General features: G+C 37.6%; 1 protein-coding gene across 1 annotated transcript in view; it reads left to right on the forward strand.

Annotated features, from left to right (window-relative positions):
- The window catches only part of FSHR (follicle stimulating hormone receptor), a gene marked incomplete at both ends in the record, with an annotated part of 82,686 nt that overhangs the window by 21,882 nt on the left and 40,817 nt on the right, over positions 1–19,987 (forward strand). The window contains one exon of the mRNA XM_084283500.1: positions 10,900–10,971. Within this exon, the coding sequence (XP_084139626.1) occupies positions 10,900–10,971 (72 nt within the window). The remainder of the gene's footprint in view (positions 1–10,899; positions 10,972–19,987) is intronic.

Below are 19,987 nucleotides of genomic sequence, written 5' to 3' on the forward strand. Positions count from 1 at the left end.
CCAAAGGGAACAGCATGAAGCTACATCAGGGGAGGTTCAGATTAGATATTAGGAAAGGGTTCTTCATTGTGTGGGTGGTTTGGGCACTGAACAGGCTCCCCAGGAAAGTGGTCACAGCACCAACCCTGCTGGAGTTCAAGAAGCATTTGGACAATGCTGTCATACACGTGGTTTGATTTTTGGTTGGTCCTGTGTAGAGCCAGGATTTGGACTTGATCCTCGTCGGTCCCTTCCAGCTTGGGATATTCTATTATTCTATGATCTTTCTAATGAATTAGTCAAGCAAGATGACAAAGGCATGTTATTTGGTGTTTTGCTAAGCAAGGGTTCAGCAATACATTATGCAGAAATACTTCCACTTTGAGGAGGGTTTTACCTTCAGTAAGGCATCCAACAAAGAATTTATGGAATTTTGTCCCTACACAAATTTTTTCAGTCAATAAAAATAGCATCATATATGGAGAGATTGCCAACTCAGCGAGTCCTGAGGTCTTAGAGGTAGAAACACTACACACAAAGAACACCTGTCACCTTTCTGGTATGACCTCAGTTGATGAAGAAACCACTGTTCCTCTCCCTGCTGAGGAATAAGATCCTTTTAGACACGTTCTTGGGACAGGAAAAAAACTGAAGTGACCAGCTGTGTGTAAGCCAGATAGCTATTCTTGCTCCAAATCAAAAGAGGGGAAGAAAGTTTTGAAGAAGACAATACCTAAAAAGCCCCCCATCTGCTTAGATTGTAGACATTTTCCATTACTCTATTTTCCTTGACAAGTTGCCTGCAGGAAAGAACATAAAATAAAACACTCTCTGCAGAAGAATAAAATACGTCGGACTTGTGCAATGTTCCTTTTGTTAGGAAAGTATGAAGAGATACTAATATAAATAGATACAACACTGAGAGTTTACTCAGAGTGAATTAATTTTTAATAGCTCCTCACCATAAAGATGGTTGTAAACATCAAGGTCAGATTTCAAGGAAGTTGCATGTTTTATTACATGCTATACATTTCTCTAAGACCCCTGTAAGTTAAGCAATGAGGAATGAGGAAGTGCTCTTCCAAAAGTAGCGTAGTGTCTCACAGGATAATCAATACTAATAAAGTACAGCTATTTGTAAAAATAAAGCAATCGCTATTTTCTGTTTTCTCTGTAACTGAGACAGAGTAACTTCATTCACTTATGTTATTTATCTTAGATGAAACACTTTTCACAGCATGTCTTTGACATTAATAGAAGCAATTTTGTCTGAGTTTTCAAGCTTACTGCTGGCACTTTTTGTGGGTAACTCCTTCCTACCAGTTAAACTGTTCCTGAATGTGAGCATGGTAGCTGTGATTCTGTTCTCTGAACCTAAAGAGGACTCATTTGTTTTTGCACTTTGTAACCTGTGACAAACCATTTTTTTCTCTGTGTATGTACTGAAGAGACCAACATCCTTGCGTCAGAGGGTGTTCTGCAGTCATTCTGCTCTGGGCACATCATTTGTGTTTGTCAAATGTGCTGCTTATTACTGCCTTGCATCTAAATCTTAACAAAATTATTTGTCAGACACTTTGCAAAAAGAGTTGACACATCCAGGTTACTAGCCTGAATAATCACAACTCTGGAGAGCTCAGTTCCTCTCCAGCTTTATTTCAGTGTAAAAAGCAACTCAGCCTAAATAGATGCAGAATTTTCACTAAGCAAGGAGCATAGAACATCTCAAATTGAGCTATGGTCTCGGTGTTTCATCTCTTTTCCTGGTTGTGATTCTTGTAATCTACTTTTTTTCTCCATCCTCTTTTTTTTTTTTTTTTTTTTTTTTAAATCCCAAGACTCCAAATTCACCCAAAGCTATTCAAGCAGAGGTATTTAAAGTAATTTTGGAGCTTTGTTTTCAACCATCTGCACATGTGTCCTTAGAAAGGAGCTATATACAGCATAGTGGGGGTATGAACAGTGTTACTGTTCAGTGGATGCTTTGTCCAGAAATTAAAAGTGTATCAGTTCTGAGACTAAACATGCCATGTTTTTTGGAAAACTAAGAAGAGGAGGGGAGTGAACATACAGGCATTTTCTTGATGATTTTTTCCAGTCTTGTAGTCTAACTGATGCTTTTTTTTTTCTCTTACAAAAAAATTGTGTCCTTCCTCATCTCTCCTTATCAGCTCTTAACTGGTGAGAGGCACAGCATGCAACTTATTAGCTGACCTATGCAGGGACTTGGTAGAAAAACAAATCCCACAGAGATATTTATGTGTGTCTGTGAGCAGCATTGCAACTCTGTTGGGGAAACGGGACCTCAGCAGGGCAGGCAGAGAAGTGCCTTGTTATCTATGTTACAGGATGGTGGGCACTCAAATGAAACATCAGCTGTTCCATTAAAATGCTTCACTACAGCTTTTTGTGTCTGGATGGAATTATTTCACCTAGTAAGTATTCACTGCATTTAAAATAGGAATGCCATCACTACTATTCATTGCACTTCTAATCTAATTTAAAAAAGAAAAGGAAATTGATTTTAAGGGAGACGACTAGTAAAAAAAAAAAAAAAAAAAAAAAAAACTAAATTTTCATGAGCAACTGCACATATTGCCTTTTAAATTCAGCCCTGCAAAGCAGGCAGGCATTACTAATAACCATACCATCACAGTTCTAATTGTATTTACTTTGTCTGTACATTACTTTGTCTAATAGTGCACAAATGAAAACATTTTCTTTCCCAGAGGTGCCTACTTACGTCACTGCCAGACCTGGAGAGATTCCTGAGTAGCATACCTGAAAAGATAATGTTGTCTCCCATATTTATAGGACATTTTTCAGTCAAATTTATAGTACATTTTTCAGTCAAATAGAAGAATGGTGTGACTGTCCTATCTTCAGAAAGGACACAAACTTGCATGCAGCTGTAATCTTTGCACTTTATGGGTTTCACTCCAGTAGTCTCTTGTAAAAATTTAATGTTTCATCAGTTGGCTTATTTCTGTTTGTGGTTGCCAGCTGTGATCAGATTGCTTCCATTTCTTCCATTTTAGTGGAATTAGAAAGACAAAAAAAAAAAATGTAGTAGTCTTTTACAGAAAAAAATAAAGGGCTGACTTTCTGATTACAATGCTGACCTGAAACTCAGGATCTCTAGTTACAAGCCATGACCATGTGACAAATTTCCTCTGTGGTCTAAGAAAATATCTTCTGGTTTGTGTTTGTATAACAAAGGCAAATGTAATTATTTCTGTCTGAAATTAAAGGGAAAGGGCACCAAGATACCTGTAAAAATTTATTGTATCCAATTTTCTTTTGGTTTTGGACTGAATTAATCCTTTTTCAGGACCTGATGCCTCTGTTAAAATATATGTATAGATATATATTAATTAGACCTTTATTTTGCCCATTGATTCTGTTAGGAGGTCTCGCTTAGGGGATATTTGGATGTTTTTTTTTCCTTGGAATACTCTCCTTTAACTGCTCTTCTCACCCCATGTTCATTAACCAGCTGCAGTCTGGATAACTTTTCAGTTATATGAATAGTCATTACTGAAAAATATTCTGCTCGGTTTTAGTTTTCATTTGGATGATGGAGTAGCTCTGTGAAAACAGGAGCCAGTAGTATGCTGGAGCAGTGTTTTGTCAGTACTGATGCCATTCCTCCTGATACTGTCAGACATATGAAGTCTCAGCCTCAATGTCTCATGGAACTGAGGAAAATTATATAGATCTCACTCTTTTTTTTTTTTTTTCTTTTTCCAAATTAAATCCTCATGACTGCTGAAAATAGCTTTAAAACATTATATGAATGCACTCTAAAGACATGGAAACCAGAAAAGCAATCTTTTTGCATTTAGCTCAATGATATTTGAAGCCTTTTTTGTGATGGTTTTGGATCTGGTTTATATGTTTTGAATTCCTCTCTGCATACTGATAGGAAGGGGAACCATAGCTATGTCCAAAAGCAGCTGCAGACTGCTTTGTAGATTACAGATATCTTCCCCCTAGACAGCTGATTTTCACACTGATCCATGAAAATAATTTTTTAAAATTTTAAATTTAGAATGTTTAGATTTAATCACAGTTTGAGAAAGGAATCATACGTTCATACATCATACATTTGTTTTTAGGTGAACATACTGCAACTCATGCTTCAAGATTCACAGGGTCTGAAGTCTGTCTAGGCTCTGTATGCACTCAGAACAGTGCTCTTCCATTTGCTTCAGGGAACCTGCCTTGGGCTGAGTAATCTAGCCACCTTCATGCCAAAAACACATGCAACAGCTGCCTTAAAAAAAAAGGCTGAACACAGGGTCTAAAGAAGACAGTTCTGGTTAGGGATTCAGGCAGCTCACTGACTTATTGTTAGGATTTCTGTGCTCAGTGTATGAATTTCTACTCCAAAATCAAAACTCTTAATTCTTTACCATTAACAAAGTAGGTTTTGCCCTGTTATATTATCAAATTTCTATTTTCCCTTAATGATTCATTGCAGTATTTCAAAATATTAAGAAAAATATATTTTTATGACTAATTCGAGGAAAAATATATTTATATTCATGTATTTCTGCATATTCCTCTTCCTAGAGACATATTAACTAGACCCACACCCTAGTCAAAGATAAGGCATTTCAATGAGCTGAGGGCTTATAAATTTTCTTTACAAATTTAAATCAAATCAAATCTGATCTCAAAAGAATTTCATGATTCATTCCAGTGAGAATTAATATAAACGTTTAGGGCCAGGCTGACACAGACAGATTGGTTTACACCATCTAGGACACAATCTGCAATGCCTCTTTGTTTTCTATTACAGAACGAAAAGCAAAATAATCCTTCGCTGTTGCATTGACTCACCAAGCAAAAACACAAAAAAACATGGGGCAGGATTTTGTTGGTCCTTGTATTTTGTCAAAAGAACACCAAGTAGGTCATGGCATCATATTGTCTTATCCGGAAATATAACGCAGTCTCACCTGTTGCTTGTGCTGGTACCTCAAGTGCATCTCCAAAGCAAGATGCAAAAACAAAGAAACAACAAAAGAATTACAAAGAGAATAAATTACATTTTATTGTAAATCTTTCTATCTGACAAAATACACACTGCTGTAGAGGATTAGAAGGTGATAGCATCAGTCTATTAGCTCGGAGACTAGAGTAAAATGGTTTTCAAAATTCTGTATTTATTTCTTCAGAACTTAATATGGTTATTTAGCATTATGGTCACCAAATCTTTTGGGCTTTTTTATTTTGTTTCCATATCTGACTGATGCTGTTCACTTTAACATCATGAATTTGCCATTTACATAAGCCAGGATAGACAAATGTACAAGATGCGTACATTCTGATTAACTGTGTAGATCAGAGAAGTTGGTTTTAGAGTGTTTTGAAAAAAAAAAATAAATTTAGCCATGCTTAATGAAGCAGAAATAAATGTGTTTTTTTGTGTGTGTTTGTTTTGTTTTTTTTTGTGTGTTTTTTTTGGGGGGGTGGGTGGGTGTGTTGTTGTTGTTGTTTTACTAGTTTAATTTATGATAATTGATGCAGTCCTTTGATGTGCAAGGTTATTGCTGGTGGGAAGGAGCTTTATTGAGGAAGAAAAGTAAAGGAGCTGGAAAGAGGTGGGAAGAGGGGACACCAGCTCAATCGGAACAAATTCTAGTGGAGACCTTTGCCAAAGAGTGTTTTCATAATTACTCAAGAAAAAGTTTTTGGGACCAGGGTCTGAGAATTCATTTGATGAACACAGAAAATACAGCATTTCACACTTAAGTGACCAACCTCACAAACACAGTGTATTTACACTGATTTGCTCACTGCGCCCACTTTACATGTTTTTCATGTACTTTTGTTTCTAGAGACAATTTGAAGACCTTTATGGATCTACTTTTCTAATCTTGTCATTTACCAAGTCTTTTTACTTATCTGCACCTTAGGCATCAGATACTTGAATAGTTGCATACAGTCCTCTGTCTCTTCTTGGTGAAGCCAGTCTGATTTCTGTACCTGAATTCACATAGGGCTGAATGGAAGAATATTGTTTTTTTCTGGAGTATTTTTTTCCCCTTCATGTCTTATGCTATGTCTGTCTGAACTACTTCAGCTGCAGAAGACTCTATTTTAGGAAAAAGTTCAATAAATCTCTTTGTAGCTGAAAATGTTGGAGGATTATTCAGGATCACTTTACCAGTACCTGATAATTTCTGTTCTTTGCATCATGTCTTCTACAAGCTTTGAGATTAACTTGGCACTATGATATTTCTCTTATACTAGACACAGCCTTACAGAAACAAGATGTATTTGGGTTGTTTGCTACTCATTGTGATATAAAGTTGTATAAGTCATCTGTGTCAGTGGCTTCATATTAACTGAAACCTTGCCCTCTTAAATAGCCAGGTTTAGATATCTCTGTATAAATAAATAAATCAGTAGGAGATAGTTCTGATCTAGTCCTGACAGGTCTAGCCTTAATTAGAAACAGTTTTTTAGTAGTTTTCTAATAGAAAAAAATACAGACAGCTATTCATGAGATGAACAAAAAATGATAAAAGGCATATAAAATGCACAAAACTTAGGAATGAAACGTGAAAACCTGTGGAAAGTGTGCATGTTCAGTCCAGAGAAATATCTGATAGTAAGCTTTATTGTCTCTCCAAACGTAAAAGTATTTTACTGCACAAAAGAAACCAACTACTCCCAATGGTTAGGAAAAACTATGTAGGGAATAATCAGTTAAATACTATGCAAATTTGTATATTTAAGTGCATGTTTATACTGTAATTTTTATATATATATATAAAGTGCAAGTGGGTTTGCGCAACTTTAGCAGCTAACTTTAGTTTCTATCAATAACCTCCCAAAGAATAGCTTTCAACAGATGTGTTTAAATCAGAATTTAGAAACCTCTCCAGCACTTTAGGGGTTCTATGCAATGAGAAATGGGCTAGATTTAAATCTAGTTTATACTGCTGTACATAGGTAATAACAGTAGTTATTATATCCGTCTTCTATTTCCAGACATGTAGGATGCAGGATAATCATGTTCACCACTTGGGGTTTGTTTTATTTCCTGTCATTGTTTCTGCTTTCTCATTATTTTTTAAGTTTTTGGTGGCTCCAACACTGGGGGCCTTGCTAGAATTTCTAGGATGTATTGTAGCTTATATATTGATAACACTAACCGTACTGAACTTTGGACTTTAAAAAATTATTTATTTTTTTTTAATCTGTCCAAAGGAAATCAAATCTAACTGTAATGCCTTTAGAGAGAATTCTAGGGTTAAGATCCCTCTTGTCCTCCCTCATTGCCCAAGGAGTATCATAGCCCTGGCTGTGCAATGCTTGAGCTGCAGCCAGACACAGGGAGAGGTCTCTTGGCTGCTGAGCAGCACTTGGGATGAGAGGGGTACTTGAAGCTGAGACTCCCATTCCCTGTGTCTGTCCTTCTGCTGCCAGGGCAGCACTGAGAGAGCACAAAGCCTTCCTCCACTTCAGCAAAGCTGCTGTGAGCAGGAGCTTTAGCTTTTTGTACTTGTGGAGGGCATACAAGACCTGGGTGCTTTGGACTTGAGATGGAGACATGCATTTAGTTTCCTGGGGTCTAAGTCTGCACAGCTCCCTGCTTAGGGTACAGGTTTTTGGATCACCTAACCTTTGGTCTAATCTTTCTCACACCTTGTACCAGGCACCTGGCTCTTGGTTTTTAATTTTACATCATGTGCATAACTTTTATGGTTTTCTGTGCTCTCTTTGCAGGTGCCTAAGTCCTAGCATTATTTTTTACTACCAAATAATGCATCTTTCCATTAAGCACCTGTTTTTTAAAGGATGCTTTTGTTTGTTTTGACATAAAACATGCTTGAAGAAAAGTGGACTGTATTCATTTCTTTGACTTTAAATATTTCCAGTAACAAAAACAAGGAAATGCTTATCAATTATTTTCCCCATGTGACCTAGCAAGAATTCGTACTGAATACCAGTATCTCAAGTAAAGTACAGATTGATTCTTGGAGCCTAATTTGTGAGATTTATTGACAATACAGCATGCCACTAGTTATAATGGACTCCTATTCATTATACAGTTGATAATTCAACAACTAGCTGATTCTAATTTTCAGTGTTAGTTATAACATTAAAGCTAACTTTATTAGCCTAACAGGGACATTTAAATACAATTAACCTTAGTTTTTTAAGTGGAATGTGCGACTTCAGCTATTAAACTTCAGTTCTACTTTAGCAGCTCCAGGGCATCAGATATGAAGCTCCTGAATTCTGGCACCTTATTAGCACAAGGCAGGCTATTCAACAAAGAAACCCAAGGTTTGATCCTTCTATGCACTTATGGCTTTACTTCTGTGGGTGACCTCATACATCAATGAAGGTTCTTTCTTTTAATAAATTTCAGGATCAGGCTGTAAGTTCTTATTGTGGTAAAGAATGGCATAGGCCAGTATCTAATTAAAGAATTGCAAACCTCTTGATGATCTACAGAGAGAGGATCCATTTTAGAGTATTGCCATTAAAAAAATATAGGTGGCTTTTCAGACTGTGCCCACTTTCTAGGGCTCCAAATTCAGGCATGTGTTTCTACAAAGGAGAGGTTAGAAAAGGTTTCAAAGCAGATCAAAAAGTTGCCTGATGGTTCATCTTTGCAGCACTAAGCCTGCCGGGTGTTCTGCACAGATCCAATATCTGAACTCTGAAAGTACAGACATAGCTTTGCATGCATTACACTAGCCATGTTTTCAGTAGGGCTTTACAAATTGCCTGATCCAGGTTAGGCCTTTTCTGGAAGCTCTTTAATCCTTCTAACATTTGCATAATGATCTCAATTCTGCAATACTTGTGTGACAGTATTTAGAAGCTTTTTCTGACTTACATTAATAATTGTACAAGAATAATGGAATACCAGATTTACTTTATTATCTTTTCAGAATGAGAATACAATGCATTTTTAATGCTTAAAAAAAGTATGGGGCAAAATTCACTCCTGATGTAATCCCAGTGGCATCTGTAGAGCTAAATGAGGTGTGCATTGACCAACAAACTAAATGACAAATTGATCTCATGTATGTAGCAAACATTATCTGATGTTTGATTTGTGTTATCTGCTTGGTGTTTAACACATGAGAGTTTGAGTATGACATTTATTTCTGGCAGTACTTCTCCCTACAAACTCACTGTAGGGTTTCTCATGCCTCAGCTATGCTTTCTTGACCTGGCATCTCGTCATAAGCATATCATGTGAATTATGTGTCTTTATGAGTAGGTCATGTTTATATATGCAGTGATTTGTACTCACTACCTATGAATCATTAAATGCATGAAATAAAATAATTACCTAGCTAATACCTTATTTCTCCTAAGTGAAATTACTGCTCCTAAGTTATTGCTCTTAAGTGTAGTAGATATCCTACATTTTGTTTTTTGAGTAACATCAGAAGTTTTGTAGTCTTCTTTGTTTACTGTGATAAAAGAAGAGTTCAGGTTAACAAAAAGGTTTATACGGTATTTTAAATACTTATTCTTCATAAAGTATCTACAGTGACCTTTACAAATGATTAAAATGTTGTCTTGGTTCCTGTGTGATAGAGGTGTGTATTCTGAAGTCCCAATTTTATGGCATATTATTAATTAGAAGAAAGACTGTGAGAAACAATGAAGAGTATTAAAGTGGCACTGATGGGAGATACTATCTGACTCCTTAATTTATCTTTGCAACAGCTTAAGGCTTATCTTGCATAAGCATGCATGTAGCACCTTACAACATTGTGTAAGCAACTCATCCAGGTTCAGCTCCACAGAGCTGTTTCATTCTATGCTTGAGTATCTCTCAAAAGAGAGGACAAGACGAAAAAAACCACTGTTACCTACCAGCATACAACACAGCTGTGGTGACCAGCTGTTTGTTTCTTACTGAAGCCAACAGGGTACTTGCAACTCACTGGTGGATGCTTTTTTCCCACCAGCTCCAGCAGCAGACCAACACAGTGCTGTAATTTTGGCCCAGGCAGGCAGCTGGAGACCTATGAAGCATATGAACTTTATAGCTGTATTTAGACTGTGAAGCCTTCAGGATGGAGACTCACCTTGTATCAGTGATATCAGCTTTGTATCAGTGTTGGGGCAGAGTGGCTTGAAAGTTTTGCAGAGGAAAAGGATCTGGCAATGTTGGTTGATGCCCACCTGAACATGAGCCGGCAAAGTGCCCAGGTGGCCAAGAAGGCCAGTGGCATCCTGGCTTGTGTCAGGAATTGTGTAGCCAGCAGGAGCATGGAGGTGGTCGTCCCCCTGTACTCTGCTCTGGTGAGGCCGCACCTCAAGTATTGCATTCAGTTTTGGACCCCTCACTACAGGAAGGACATCGAGGCCCTGGAGTGTGTCCAGAGAAGGGCTACAAAGCTGGTGAAGGGCCTGGAGCATAAGTCCTGTGAGGAGAGGATGAGGGAACTAGGGTCGTTTAGTCTGGAGAAGAGGAGGCTCAGGGGAGACCTCATTGCTCTCTGCAACTACCTGAAAGGAAGGTATGGGGAGCTGGGGGTCAGCCTCTTCTCACCCAGATAACTAGGGGGAATGGTGTCAAGTTGTGTCAGGGGAGGTTTAGTTTGGAAATTAGGAGACATTTCTTCTTAGAAAGAGTATTCAGGCATTGCAACAGGTTGCCCAGGAATGTGGTGGCATCACCATCCCTGGGGGTGTTTAAGGAAAGGTTGGACTTGGTGCTCTGGGACATGATTTAGTGGTAATAAGGAGTTGACTGGACCAGATGATCCTGGAGGTCTTTTTCAACCTCTATGATTCGATTTACCTTCTCTTCTATTCTAGGCCTAGGCCTCTTCTATTCTATTCTTGGCCTCTTCTGTACTGACAAAGGGTGTCACGCAGGTGTGTATTGTGAACAGTGAATAATCACATAATTTTCTCTATTTTCAGGAGATTTGTCCTTACCAAGATGAGAGTCATTCCAAAAGGAGCTTTTGCAGGACTTCATGACCTAGAGAAAATGTATGTATTGTATCAATATTTACTAGGAAACAACCATTTTACTTCAAACAACAGTTTCTAGATGCTGCTCCTTTTACTGCCTGTAAGCAGCTCCAGTCTCTGAACTCAACCTAGTTTCATCTTTCTGTATTTTTTTATTAAAAAAAAAAAAAAAAAAAGATAATTTATGTTCCAAAACACTGTTGTCATAAATACATTTTCATATCAACAAGTGGGCAGTCTTTGGTCAAAGGCCAGCAGGGAGTGTCATTGCAATCACACTCAAAGAGTTGTGCTCAACGGTTTGATGTCCAGATGGAGATCAGTGATAAGTGGTGTTGCTCTGCAGTTGGTGTAGGGACTGGCACTGTTTAATATCTTTGTTGGTGACTTGGACAGTGGGATTGAGTGTGCCGTTAGCACGTTTGTGGAAAATGCTAAGCTACGTGGTGCAGTAAGCACAACGGAGGGAGGACTTGAGACATGGGCCTATGTGAACATCATGAAGTTCAACGAGGCAAAGTCCAAGGTCTTGCACCTGGGTCAGGGTAATCCCAAACAGTAATAAAGGCTGGAAAATGAGTGGATTGAAAGCAGCCATTAAGAGAAGTGCTTGAGTTGATGAAAAACTCAACATGAGCCAGCAATACACACTTGCAGCCCAGAAAGCCAACCATAGTGCTGCATCAAAAGAAGCATGAACAGTAGGTCAAGGGAGGCAATTCTTCCACTCTACCCTGCTCTTTTTAGACTGTACTTAGCTGTATTACTTACTGTATTCAGCTCTGGAGTCCCCAGGACATGAACCTTGAAAGTGTCATGGACCTGTAGGAGTGAGTCCAGAGATGGACTCAAGGATGGTCCACAAGGATGATCAGAGGACTTAAGCAAGTCTCCTATGAAGAGAGGCTGAGGGAATTGGGGTTGTTCAACCTAGAGAAGGAAAATCCCTGGGGAAACCTTATAATGGTCCTTCAGTACCTACAAGGGGCTACAGGAAAACTGGGGAGGAACTCTTTACCAGGGAGTGTAGTGATAGGACAAGGGGTAATGGCTTTTAACTAAAAGAGGGTAGGTTTAGATTAGATATTACCAGGAGATTCTTTACTGTGAGGGTGGTGAAGCACTGGAAAAGGTTGCCCAGAGAAATTGTGGATGCCCTATCCCTGGAAGTTTTCAAGGTCAGGCTGGATAGGGCTTTGAACAACCTGGTCTCGTGGAAGGTGTTCCTGCCCATGGCAGGGGGGGGCTGAAACTAGATGATCTTTGAGGTCCCTTACAACCAAAACCTTTCTATGATTCTATGAATTAATAAATGAAGTGCCAGAAGATCATGGGAAACTGATTAATTTGAGATTTTTCTAATAGGTCACAATAAATCAATGAAAGATTAGGGAGGAAAGTACTGCGGTTCATAACAGGTAAACCAGTTCTAAAGAATAAAAAGGACTGTACTGTTCATGTTTAGAGCCAGCTGGGAGGATGTGAGAAGTTCTTTGCAGATGATAGTTCTGAAAATCTTAGCACATAAAGAGAGGAAGCATTTAATTTTAGTGATAAACCTGAAGATATAATTATGAGCGCTCTTGATGAACAGATGTATCAGGTACCCATTAGTCTATTAGGGAAGTATTGCAGCCCTCCACCACTAGTGTGATCATATGTTTCTTGATATTTTTTAGCTACAGAAAAATCTATGGGTTAACTGGTGCTAGTACCAGAAAAGGTAACAGTCACCATCAAATCTGAACTATTCTGGGGCACGTATGTTTTTTTCTAAATTATTTCATCTGTAAACAACTCACATTTTGTTTAGAAATGTATCCGGTATTTGCACTCTTACTGGAGAGGATCACAAACATATTGTTTGTCCAAAAGGGGAGAAAGGAGTCCGAGCAGGAGTAGGGAAATACACCTTAATATTTTATCTTTTCATTCTCTCTCTGTAAGGGCAAAAATGGAAAGGAATCAATTGCCAACATTTCTTTGCTTCAGCTTCTTTTTCCCCTCATACTCTTGCATAAGTAAAGGATATAGCAGAAGATGGGCACACCAGAAGACATGGCAAGTAAAGGAAATATATTTTGAACCTAGAAAAGTATAGATAGATAAAGAACAAGCAGTGAACATGCTAGGGGGATTCAAGAGTTGTTGGCCAATATCAAGTAGAACCGCAGTAAATGCTTATTTTTCTTGACAAGAAAATAAAAAGGTCTTATTTTCTGTGTTAAGGAATTACCCGTTAGGGGTAGTATCAGTACTGTGTTACCAGTTTTTTGGCACTTGTTTCCCTGCAGTCATGCTGGATTCCTTTAAGCCTAGTTCTTATGGAAAACCATTCAGCTCTCTGGACAGTGAAGTGTGCTGCAAAGTGCATTAATCCCATTATCTTTAATTACTCAGAAACCATATGTCGGATATGTATGAAGTTAACGATCACATTGAATATGATGCCTCTTAAGTGGTGATTTATTGTTGACCAAAAAAATTACATATGAATGTGAGGTAAATTTGAAAATGTATCAATGTGCTATTAGTACCTGGAAGAGAAATGGGGACAGGCAGTTTATAGCAAAATATCCTTGAAAATAAAAGTGTGATAAATATGTAAATGAGACCAATCAACATCAACCAAGAATGCAGTATTTGCAAATGGTGTGGCAAACAGATAAAATTTAAAAATGATCACAAATCCAAAACCTAACCCATAAAACATTTATCAGAAATATTCATGATAATGTAGGGCAAAAAAAAAAGTGTGCAATCAAATGATATATTTGCATATAAAAACTGAGTCTTTGTATTAAAGCCTCTTTTTTCTTGCAAGATCATGCACAAAAAGGAAGTTTAAAGCAAACTGCAGTTTATTTAAGGAACAGAGCTATTAATAATGTGATATCTCCATGTGGTAAAATGTAGATAGCCTGATGTATACAAATGAGATACTTCAATGTACTGCACGTAAGTGTTCGCATAGAACTAAATAGATTAAAAATTAGGAGAGTGACAATATATCCCGAGTGTTTTACTGATGAAAAGTAGTATCTTATGAAACCCAAAATATCTGTATTTGTTTTCACCAGTTGATCTCTAGTTGATTTCCAACAGTGTTTCTGAGAATGGGGTAGGTTTTAAGGTTCACAAATTGCAGGGAATGGTCATCTTTAGAATCATCCATAGGGGATGAGGTAGTTAAATACAAGTTAAGTCAGAGATGAGTCCTCTATAAGAATCTTAGGTCTTTTTTGTTTATATTCAAAGCAAATGAAGGTTTTTGAATACGGTCACTAAAAATGTCTGGTTTTCAAAGAAAAATCATTCAATAAGTTTTTTAATTGTTCATGCTTTCTTTATGCATTGCTGTTTCATCCTATATATCTAAACAACTGAAAACCTTGAACAAATGTTTTTTGCCACAAAATGTTGAATATTTCCAGTCAGGTGCTTTCAGTCAGGCTCCAGTCATGGTACCCATGGAAGATCTTGTTTGTTTTCCATTTGTACTGTCCAAGGAATCTCCAATATGAACAGTAGAAACCATAAATCCATATGGAAAAAACTAGTGTGACCTCAAAATGTCAGCATGGAAAATCTGATCTGCCCTCCCTGTGAAGCTCCAGTTTTAGCTGCAGATCAAAATCTTGGTTTTCATCACATGCCAAATACAGATATTGGGGGAAGAAGAAAACTTCTGGAAAACTTCTACCATTTTCTGATTTTTAAAAGAATGAGAGCCCATTTGAAGCAACTCCAGCTTGTCTTTTTCTTTTTGCCCATCTAAAGTCCTTCAGATACTGAAAAAATATAAAGTGTCCATCCTGCAGACTGTCACATGGACAAATATTTTCCAGGAAAAAGATCTTCTTTTGTTAAATAAAATGCTCTAAGATATGAAATAAATTGGCAGGTTGTGATTATAAGAGATTTCTCTTAATAATGGTGTAACTTAAGTTTTCGTACTGAAAACTATTTCAGAAACCCACAGGTCTGAGGAGCAGCCCAACCAGCTTATTGCTTTTAGCTCTGCGACTTCTACACAGCTTTGAGTTCATGTTAATTTTACAAATAGATGTTCAGGGAAGCAGCTTTGTTATTATAAGTTTAGTTTGCTGCTAAGAAGTCTTGGCCAAGACTAAACTGGACCATGGCAGCTTTTCTAGACTCCTGCTCAACCAACATATTTACACACCACCAGAACTGATTAATTCTTCAGTTACTAAAATAAAAAGCAATGCCAGACAGGCAAATAACTGGCAAAATCAATCCAGCATACTCTGCAGCTGCTATGTCATCTTCAACCTGCACTGAAAGTACTTAAACTGGAGAAGAGAAAGCCTGAAGCAATATTGAAATCTCATTTTTCTCTTGCTAAGTTTCCTACGGATTCTACAATGTAGCAAATTTTTGAATGTTGATTTAACAATGCATGACTCAGGCATCGTATTTATAGGGAATTTGGTCTGATCCTTAGTGGCTGAACTAATGATGGGGAGAATTAGGATATATTGTTATTACTCTAGGGAAAGGTGAATGCCTTGGTCCCACTTGGAAAAATCAATTGTCAGAAATGCCTGGCGCTAAGTATTAGATTTTATTTCAAGTCTTGGGGTGAGTGTGGTAGAGCAGAGAAGAAGAGGGATGGTGACTAGTAAACCTTAGCCAAAGAAGCTAGAGAACAATCGCAGCTCTGAGTCATCATGTGGATGACAGAAGCGGTCTGAGGATGCTGGTCTCCCTTGGCTTGAAATACCCCTGTAACGATTTTTGGAGGACAAACCAAGTCTGACATAGGATTTTGTCATGTTCCTGCTCTGTGTCATCAAGGAAAGATACTCAGCATATCCAGCTTTCTATGAACAGTGATATTGTTGTGGATAGTATTGCCTTACCCTGTGCAAGCCAAATAGCCTTTACTTTTGTATTCTGAAGCATCCTTGAAAATTTTTTGACAGTTATTTCTTTTGAAAGGTTTAAGCTAAAAAATAGTGCTTTACTTCATCATTTGCTATCAAATCTAACTTGTGTGCAACCCAAGAAAATTCAACCATGTGGATGAAAAATTTCTTGAACTGCAAGACATCACAGAAAAACACCTTTATTGACTTTATTTTATAATTTGCATTAATGTGAGAAGTGGTTTTCTTTTACATTTCTGGCAACAGCACATCATCGGAGCTTGATGAGCTAGATCCTTTATGAGAGCTCTGAAAATCCTGGAAAGTATTAAATCTTTTAGAGTTGAGGGAATCTGCTAGAGTTGACAGTCCTGGAAACTGAAGTCTTCTGTCCATGGAAGACAAAGATTATGTAAGCACTAGCTATCTATAGCATCCACATGAATTTGTAGAGAAAATATCTCTGGATCATATATTTATTTCATCACTCAGTGCATTCAAGATTTTATGGTTTGTTCTTTGTTTATTTGTTTTTGGTTTTGCTGGGACTGTTGACCCGCTGATAGTTCATATGTACAGATGTTGTTGGTCTGCTGTGACCTAGATACATGGGCACCAGCTTATTTCATATATGAAAATCAATCTGATATGATGCCAAAATCTTTCCTATTTGCTCTGTAGGCTAAAAGGCAGGTCATGCATTCCTTTTCAAAATTAATTATCATACAGTGTCCAAACCAAAGTGAAGTACTTGAGGATTGTGAAGATTCCTCAGGAGAGTAATTTGAGACATGCTAAATCAAGGTGCTAAATCAAGGTATAACTTGCTTCCCATGAATAGAGAAGGAACAAAGTTCTTCATTTGATTGTAAAAGTGTTATCAGGAGACTCTGGCATAGTGGAAAGTCTTTTGCTTTATTTAGCAAATTTAAGCAACCTGGCAAATTGGTGGACTCACAGTCCAGACCTTCTTCAATAGTAGCCACCAGAGCTACCTGGGATAGCAACTGGCTAAGGGATGTCCAACACCCCCTCTGCTCCTGAAATTGGTTTCAGTCAGCCCAGACATGGTTCTGTAACACTTGGCAGCATATAGCTCAGGAAGAGGAGAAAGAAGGGATTGGGAGGCAGGAACTGTGTGATCACCGAAGGATGAGTTTATGTCTTCTGGTCAAAAGAAAGCTTGTCAGCATGCTGCAGTTTCTCCAATTTTTCTTGCACAGTGTATTGTGTTCTGCCTCATTCATTATGTGTGAGGTAGTGATTAAATATGATCATTAAAATTCTTCTGAGAAAATGGATAGGATTCAATGTAGTCAAGACATTTGGAACTTGGTTCTAGTCAGGAGCTCCTTTCCATCTTTCATTGTATCCACTGGAAAAATCTGTTGCCCACCTCCCCTCCCTGCCCGGAGGGGAAAAAAAAAAAAAAAAAAAAAAAGAATTTGCAGGAGCTCCTGTGATATGCAAATTAAATAGTGCATATATATATATATAAAATTTATTCCTAAGGTGGAAAGGAGAAAGGGGGACACAGTGCAATTTGAGTATCAAAAATATGTACTGAATCAGGTAAGGATCATACTTTGGTAATAAATACTCCAGGGTATATTCTCAAAGTGAAACTCCATGGATATTGAATTCTTATCTATACTAGAGGAAGTTATGCATAACATTCTGCATCTTAGGGGCATGTCATGAAAATAAGTATGCTACTGAATTCTTTTAAATGAGTCTAAATATGCATTTTCTGTTAGGGAACAGGGAACTACAGTTCAAAAATACTAAAGCCAGTAATCAGCAGAAGCAAAAAAATTCAAAGTTCAGGCTGACATCCCAAAGAATAAATCTTTCATTGGGGCCACTTTTATGATATGGGGTTTTGCCCTCCCTCTCCTTGGTCTAATCCTGTGTGAACCAGCAGCATCTAAAGACTGCTCAGCATCACACACTGGTATGAGGGCCGTGATAAATCACATGAATTTTCCAGGTTCCTGCGGGTGAACTCACAAGTCTCAGAAGCCCCTGACACAGTTGACTATCCACATTGAACAGTGATCCATGATTTTGAACTCTCTCTTGTCTGTGTTGGAGTGTTTGCTTGCACTTCAGGCCTCTGGTTCAGCAGAAAAATCATGTAAAGAAGCTTATCCTGCACTGTATGCATTCATTAGCCGAACAGTGTCCAGGGTTTCAGTCTTCATTTCCCCATTGCTATGCTCTGCCCTTTGAAATGGGTTCCCATAAATGGGGTTTGATGGGGAGCAGCCATGCAAGCTTCTGCCAGAGCACCTGCAACATATCATCAGTGGAGGAGCTGGGCAAAGCACCGCCTTTTGATGTTGTTTCTCAGTGAGTGGCTTAGACACATTTCCTTCTAGCATGAATGCTGTTACTTCAAATGACTATTCTCCAGCCTCTGCAAATATCATCTGTGGACAACAAATTTTAGTGTTTGATATGAAAACATATGAGGCCTGTTATATCCTTAATTAAATTTATTTTCTGAAAGTAGAAGCTGTGCCTTGTGTTCTAAATACAATAAGTAACGAACCAAGACCATTTTTTTATATTCTAATCTATAAATGTTTTGCTGTATCCTTGCCTAGCATTTTGCTTTTCCTTGCCAAGGCTTATCTGTGGAAGAGATCTTACATGCTGTAATTGTTGTCACCCCTTGCACAGTTACAAAAAAGTGAAGTAGACATTTAATATCCATGTCAGTGACTCACTGCTGATGTCAAAGAGCAGAGATTTTAATTACAGCTTTGTAATACTTCAGTAAATGCATAACCTGATCTCAATCTTTTGATAATGCTTTAATGGAACAAAATCACAAATAAAATTAAAGTACTTAAAAGAAGAAGCTAGGAAATGTAAAATCAGTTCATAGTGTCCATATAAGAATTTTCTAACTTTCCAATTTAAAATGTCCCTGAGAATCATACTAATATGGTTAGTGTATGATTTTAATTGAAGTATGTTAGACTGCAAAAACCAGAGTATTCTTTCTGTGTGGTTAGGTATCTCAATGCTTGCTGATACAAAGATTTTCCATGGTAAAATCAAGGAAAGGAAATGTAAAGGAGTTGCAAGAGGATTATTATAAAAAGGTTTCTGTCTACAATAAATAAATAAATAAATAAATATCCACCACCAACAACAACAAAACAGTGCAATTGTGTAAGCAAACAGTGCAATTCTGAAAGAACTCAAACACATGTATTGAGAATGTCACAGAGGTTTCACTTCACTTGGCTGTTAGATCGAACATGTAAGCAACTTCACCTCCTGTGCCTGACAGACTTGCTGGTGGGGGGTCTATGGTTCCTGATGCACCACAGTGATGTTTCAGTGTGAATCTCTGGGAATTTGGGTGATAGCATATCCCAAAGGCATAGTAGTGCCATATCCTTCCAGGTATATCCAGCCTCTGGGTTTGCTTTAAAAAGTACTGCTACTGAAATAAATAAATAAAAGTATGCATTTTAAAAGAAAGGTAGGGTTTTTTCATTATTAATGTTTTTTATGATTTTTTCTATTAATCTTATTTGTGTGTGTTTCTAACTGCAACAGTGAGTGCAAAAGGTGTGACCTAGATGACACTATGCCCGACTAATTTTAGATGGGATTTTATTCAGTATTTATTGTTACCATTACTAAATGCTTCTTATTAGAAAGAGAAAAGTTGGCACCAGATTAGAAATGGTAATTCAATTTGAGGATGACTTCAGGAACATCTTCCCATATTAATTTTATCTAGCTTTTCCATTTATTTTAGAAATAACGCGAGTGGAATTGGCATGTTGCAATGAAGAATTGCTTCCCATTGCTCTACAAATGCTGATACAAACCTCAACATTTATGGAAAACAAATATTGAGATGAAGTCAAGACATTTATTTTCTAAGCAGGAGATGTTGATTCTCTGACAACACTATATTGCACAGCCTTTATTTCTATTATGCCAAATGATTGATGTGGATTTAATCATTAGTTTGATGGCTGTTTTGCTCAGTGGAGAGGCAGTTGAGCATTTCATCATTATTAGTGAGCTGCATTTTGATTTTTCTATAAGACACTGCTAGCCTCAATTCATCCCAGGTGGAAATCCAGTTTCATTGTGCCCATTGTTTGCTTTGT

This window comes from Netta rufina (assembly GCF_964035555.1).
Source record: "Netta rufina genome assembly, chromosome: 3".
NCBI classification, from domain to species: domain Eukaryota; kingdom Metazoa; phylum Chordata; class Aves; order Anseriformes; family Anatidae; genus Netta; species Netta rufina.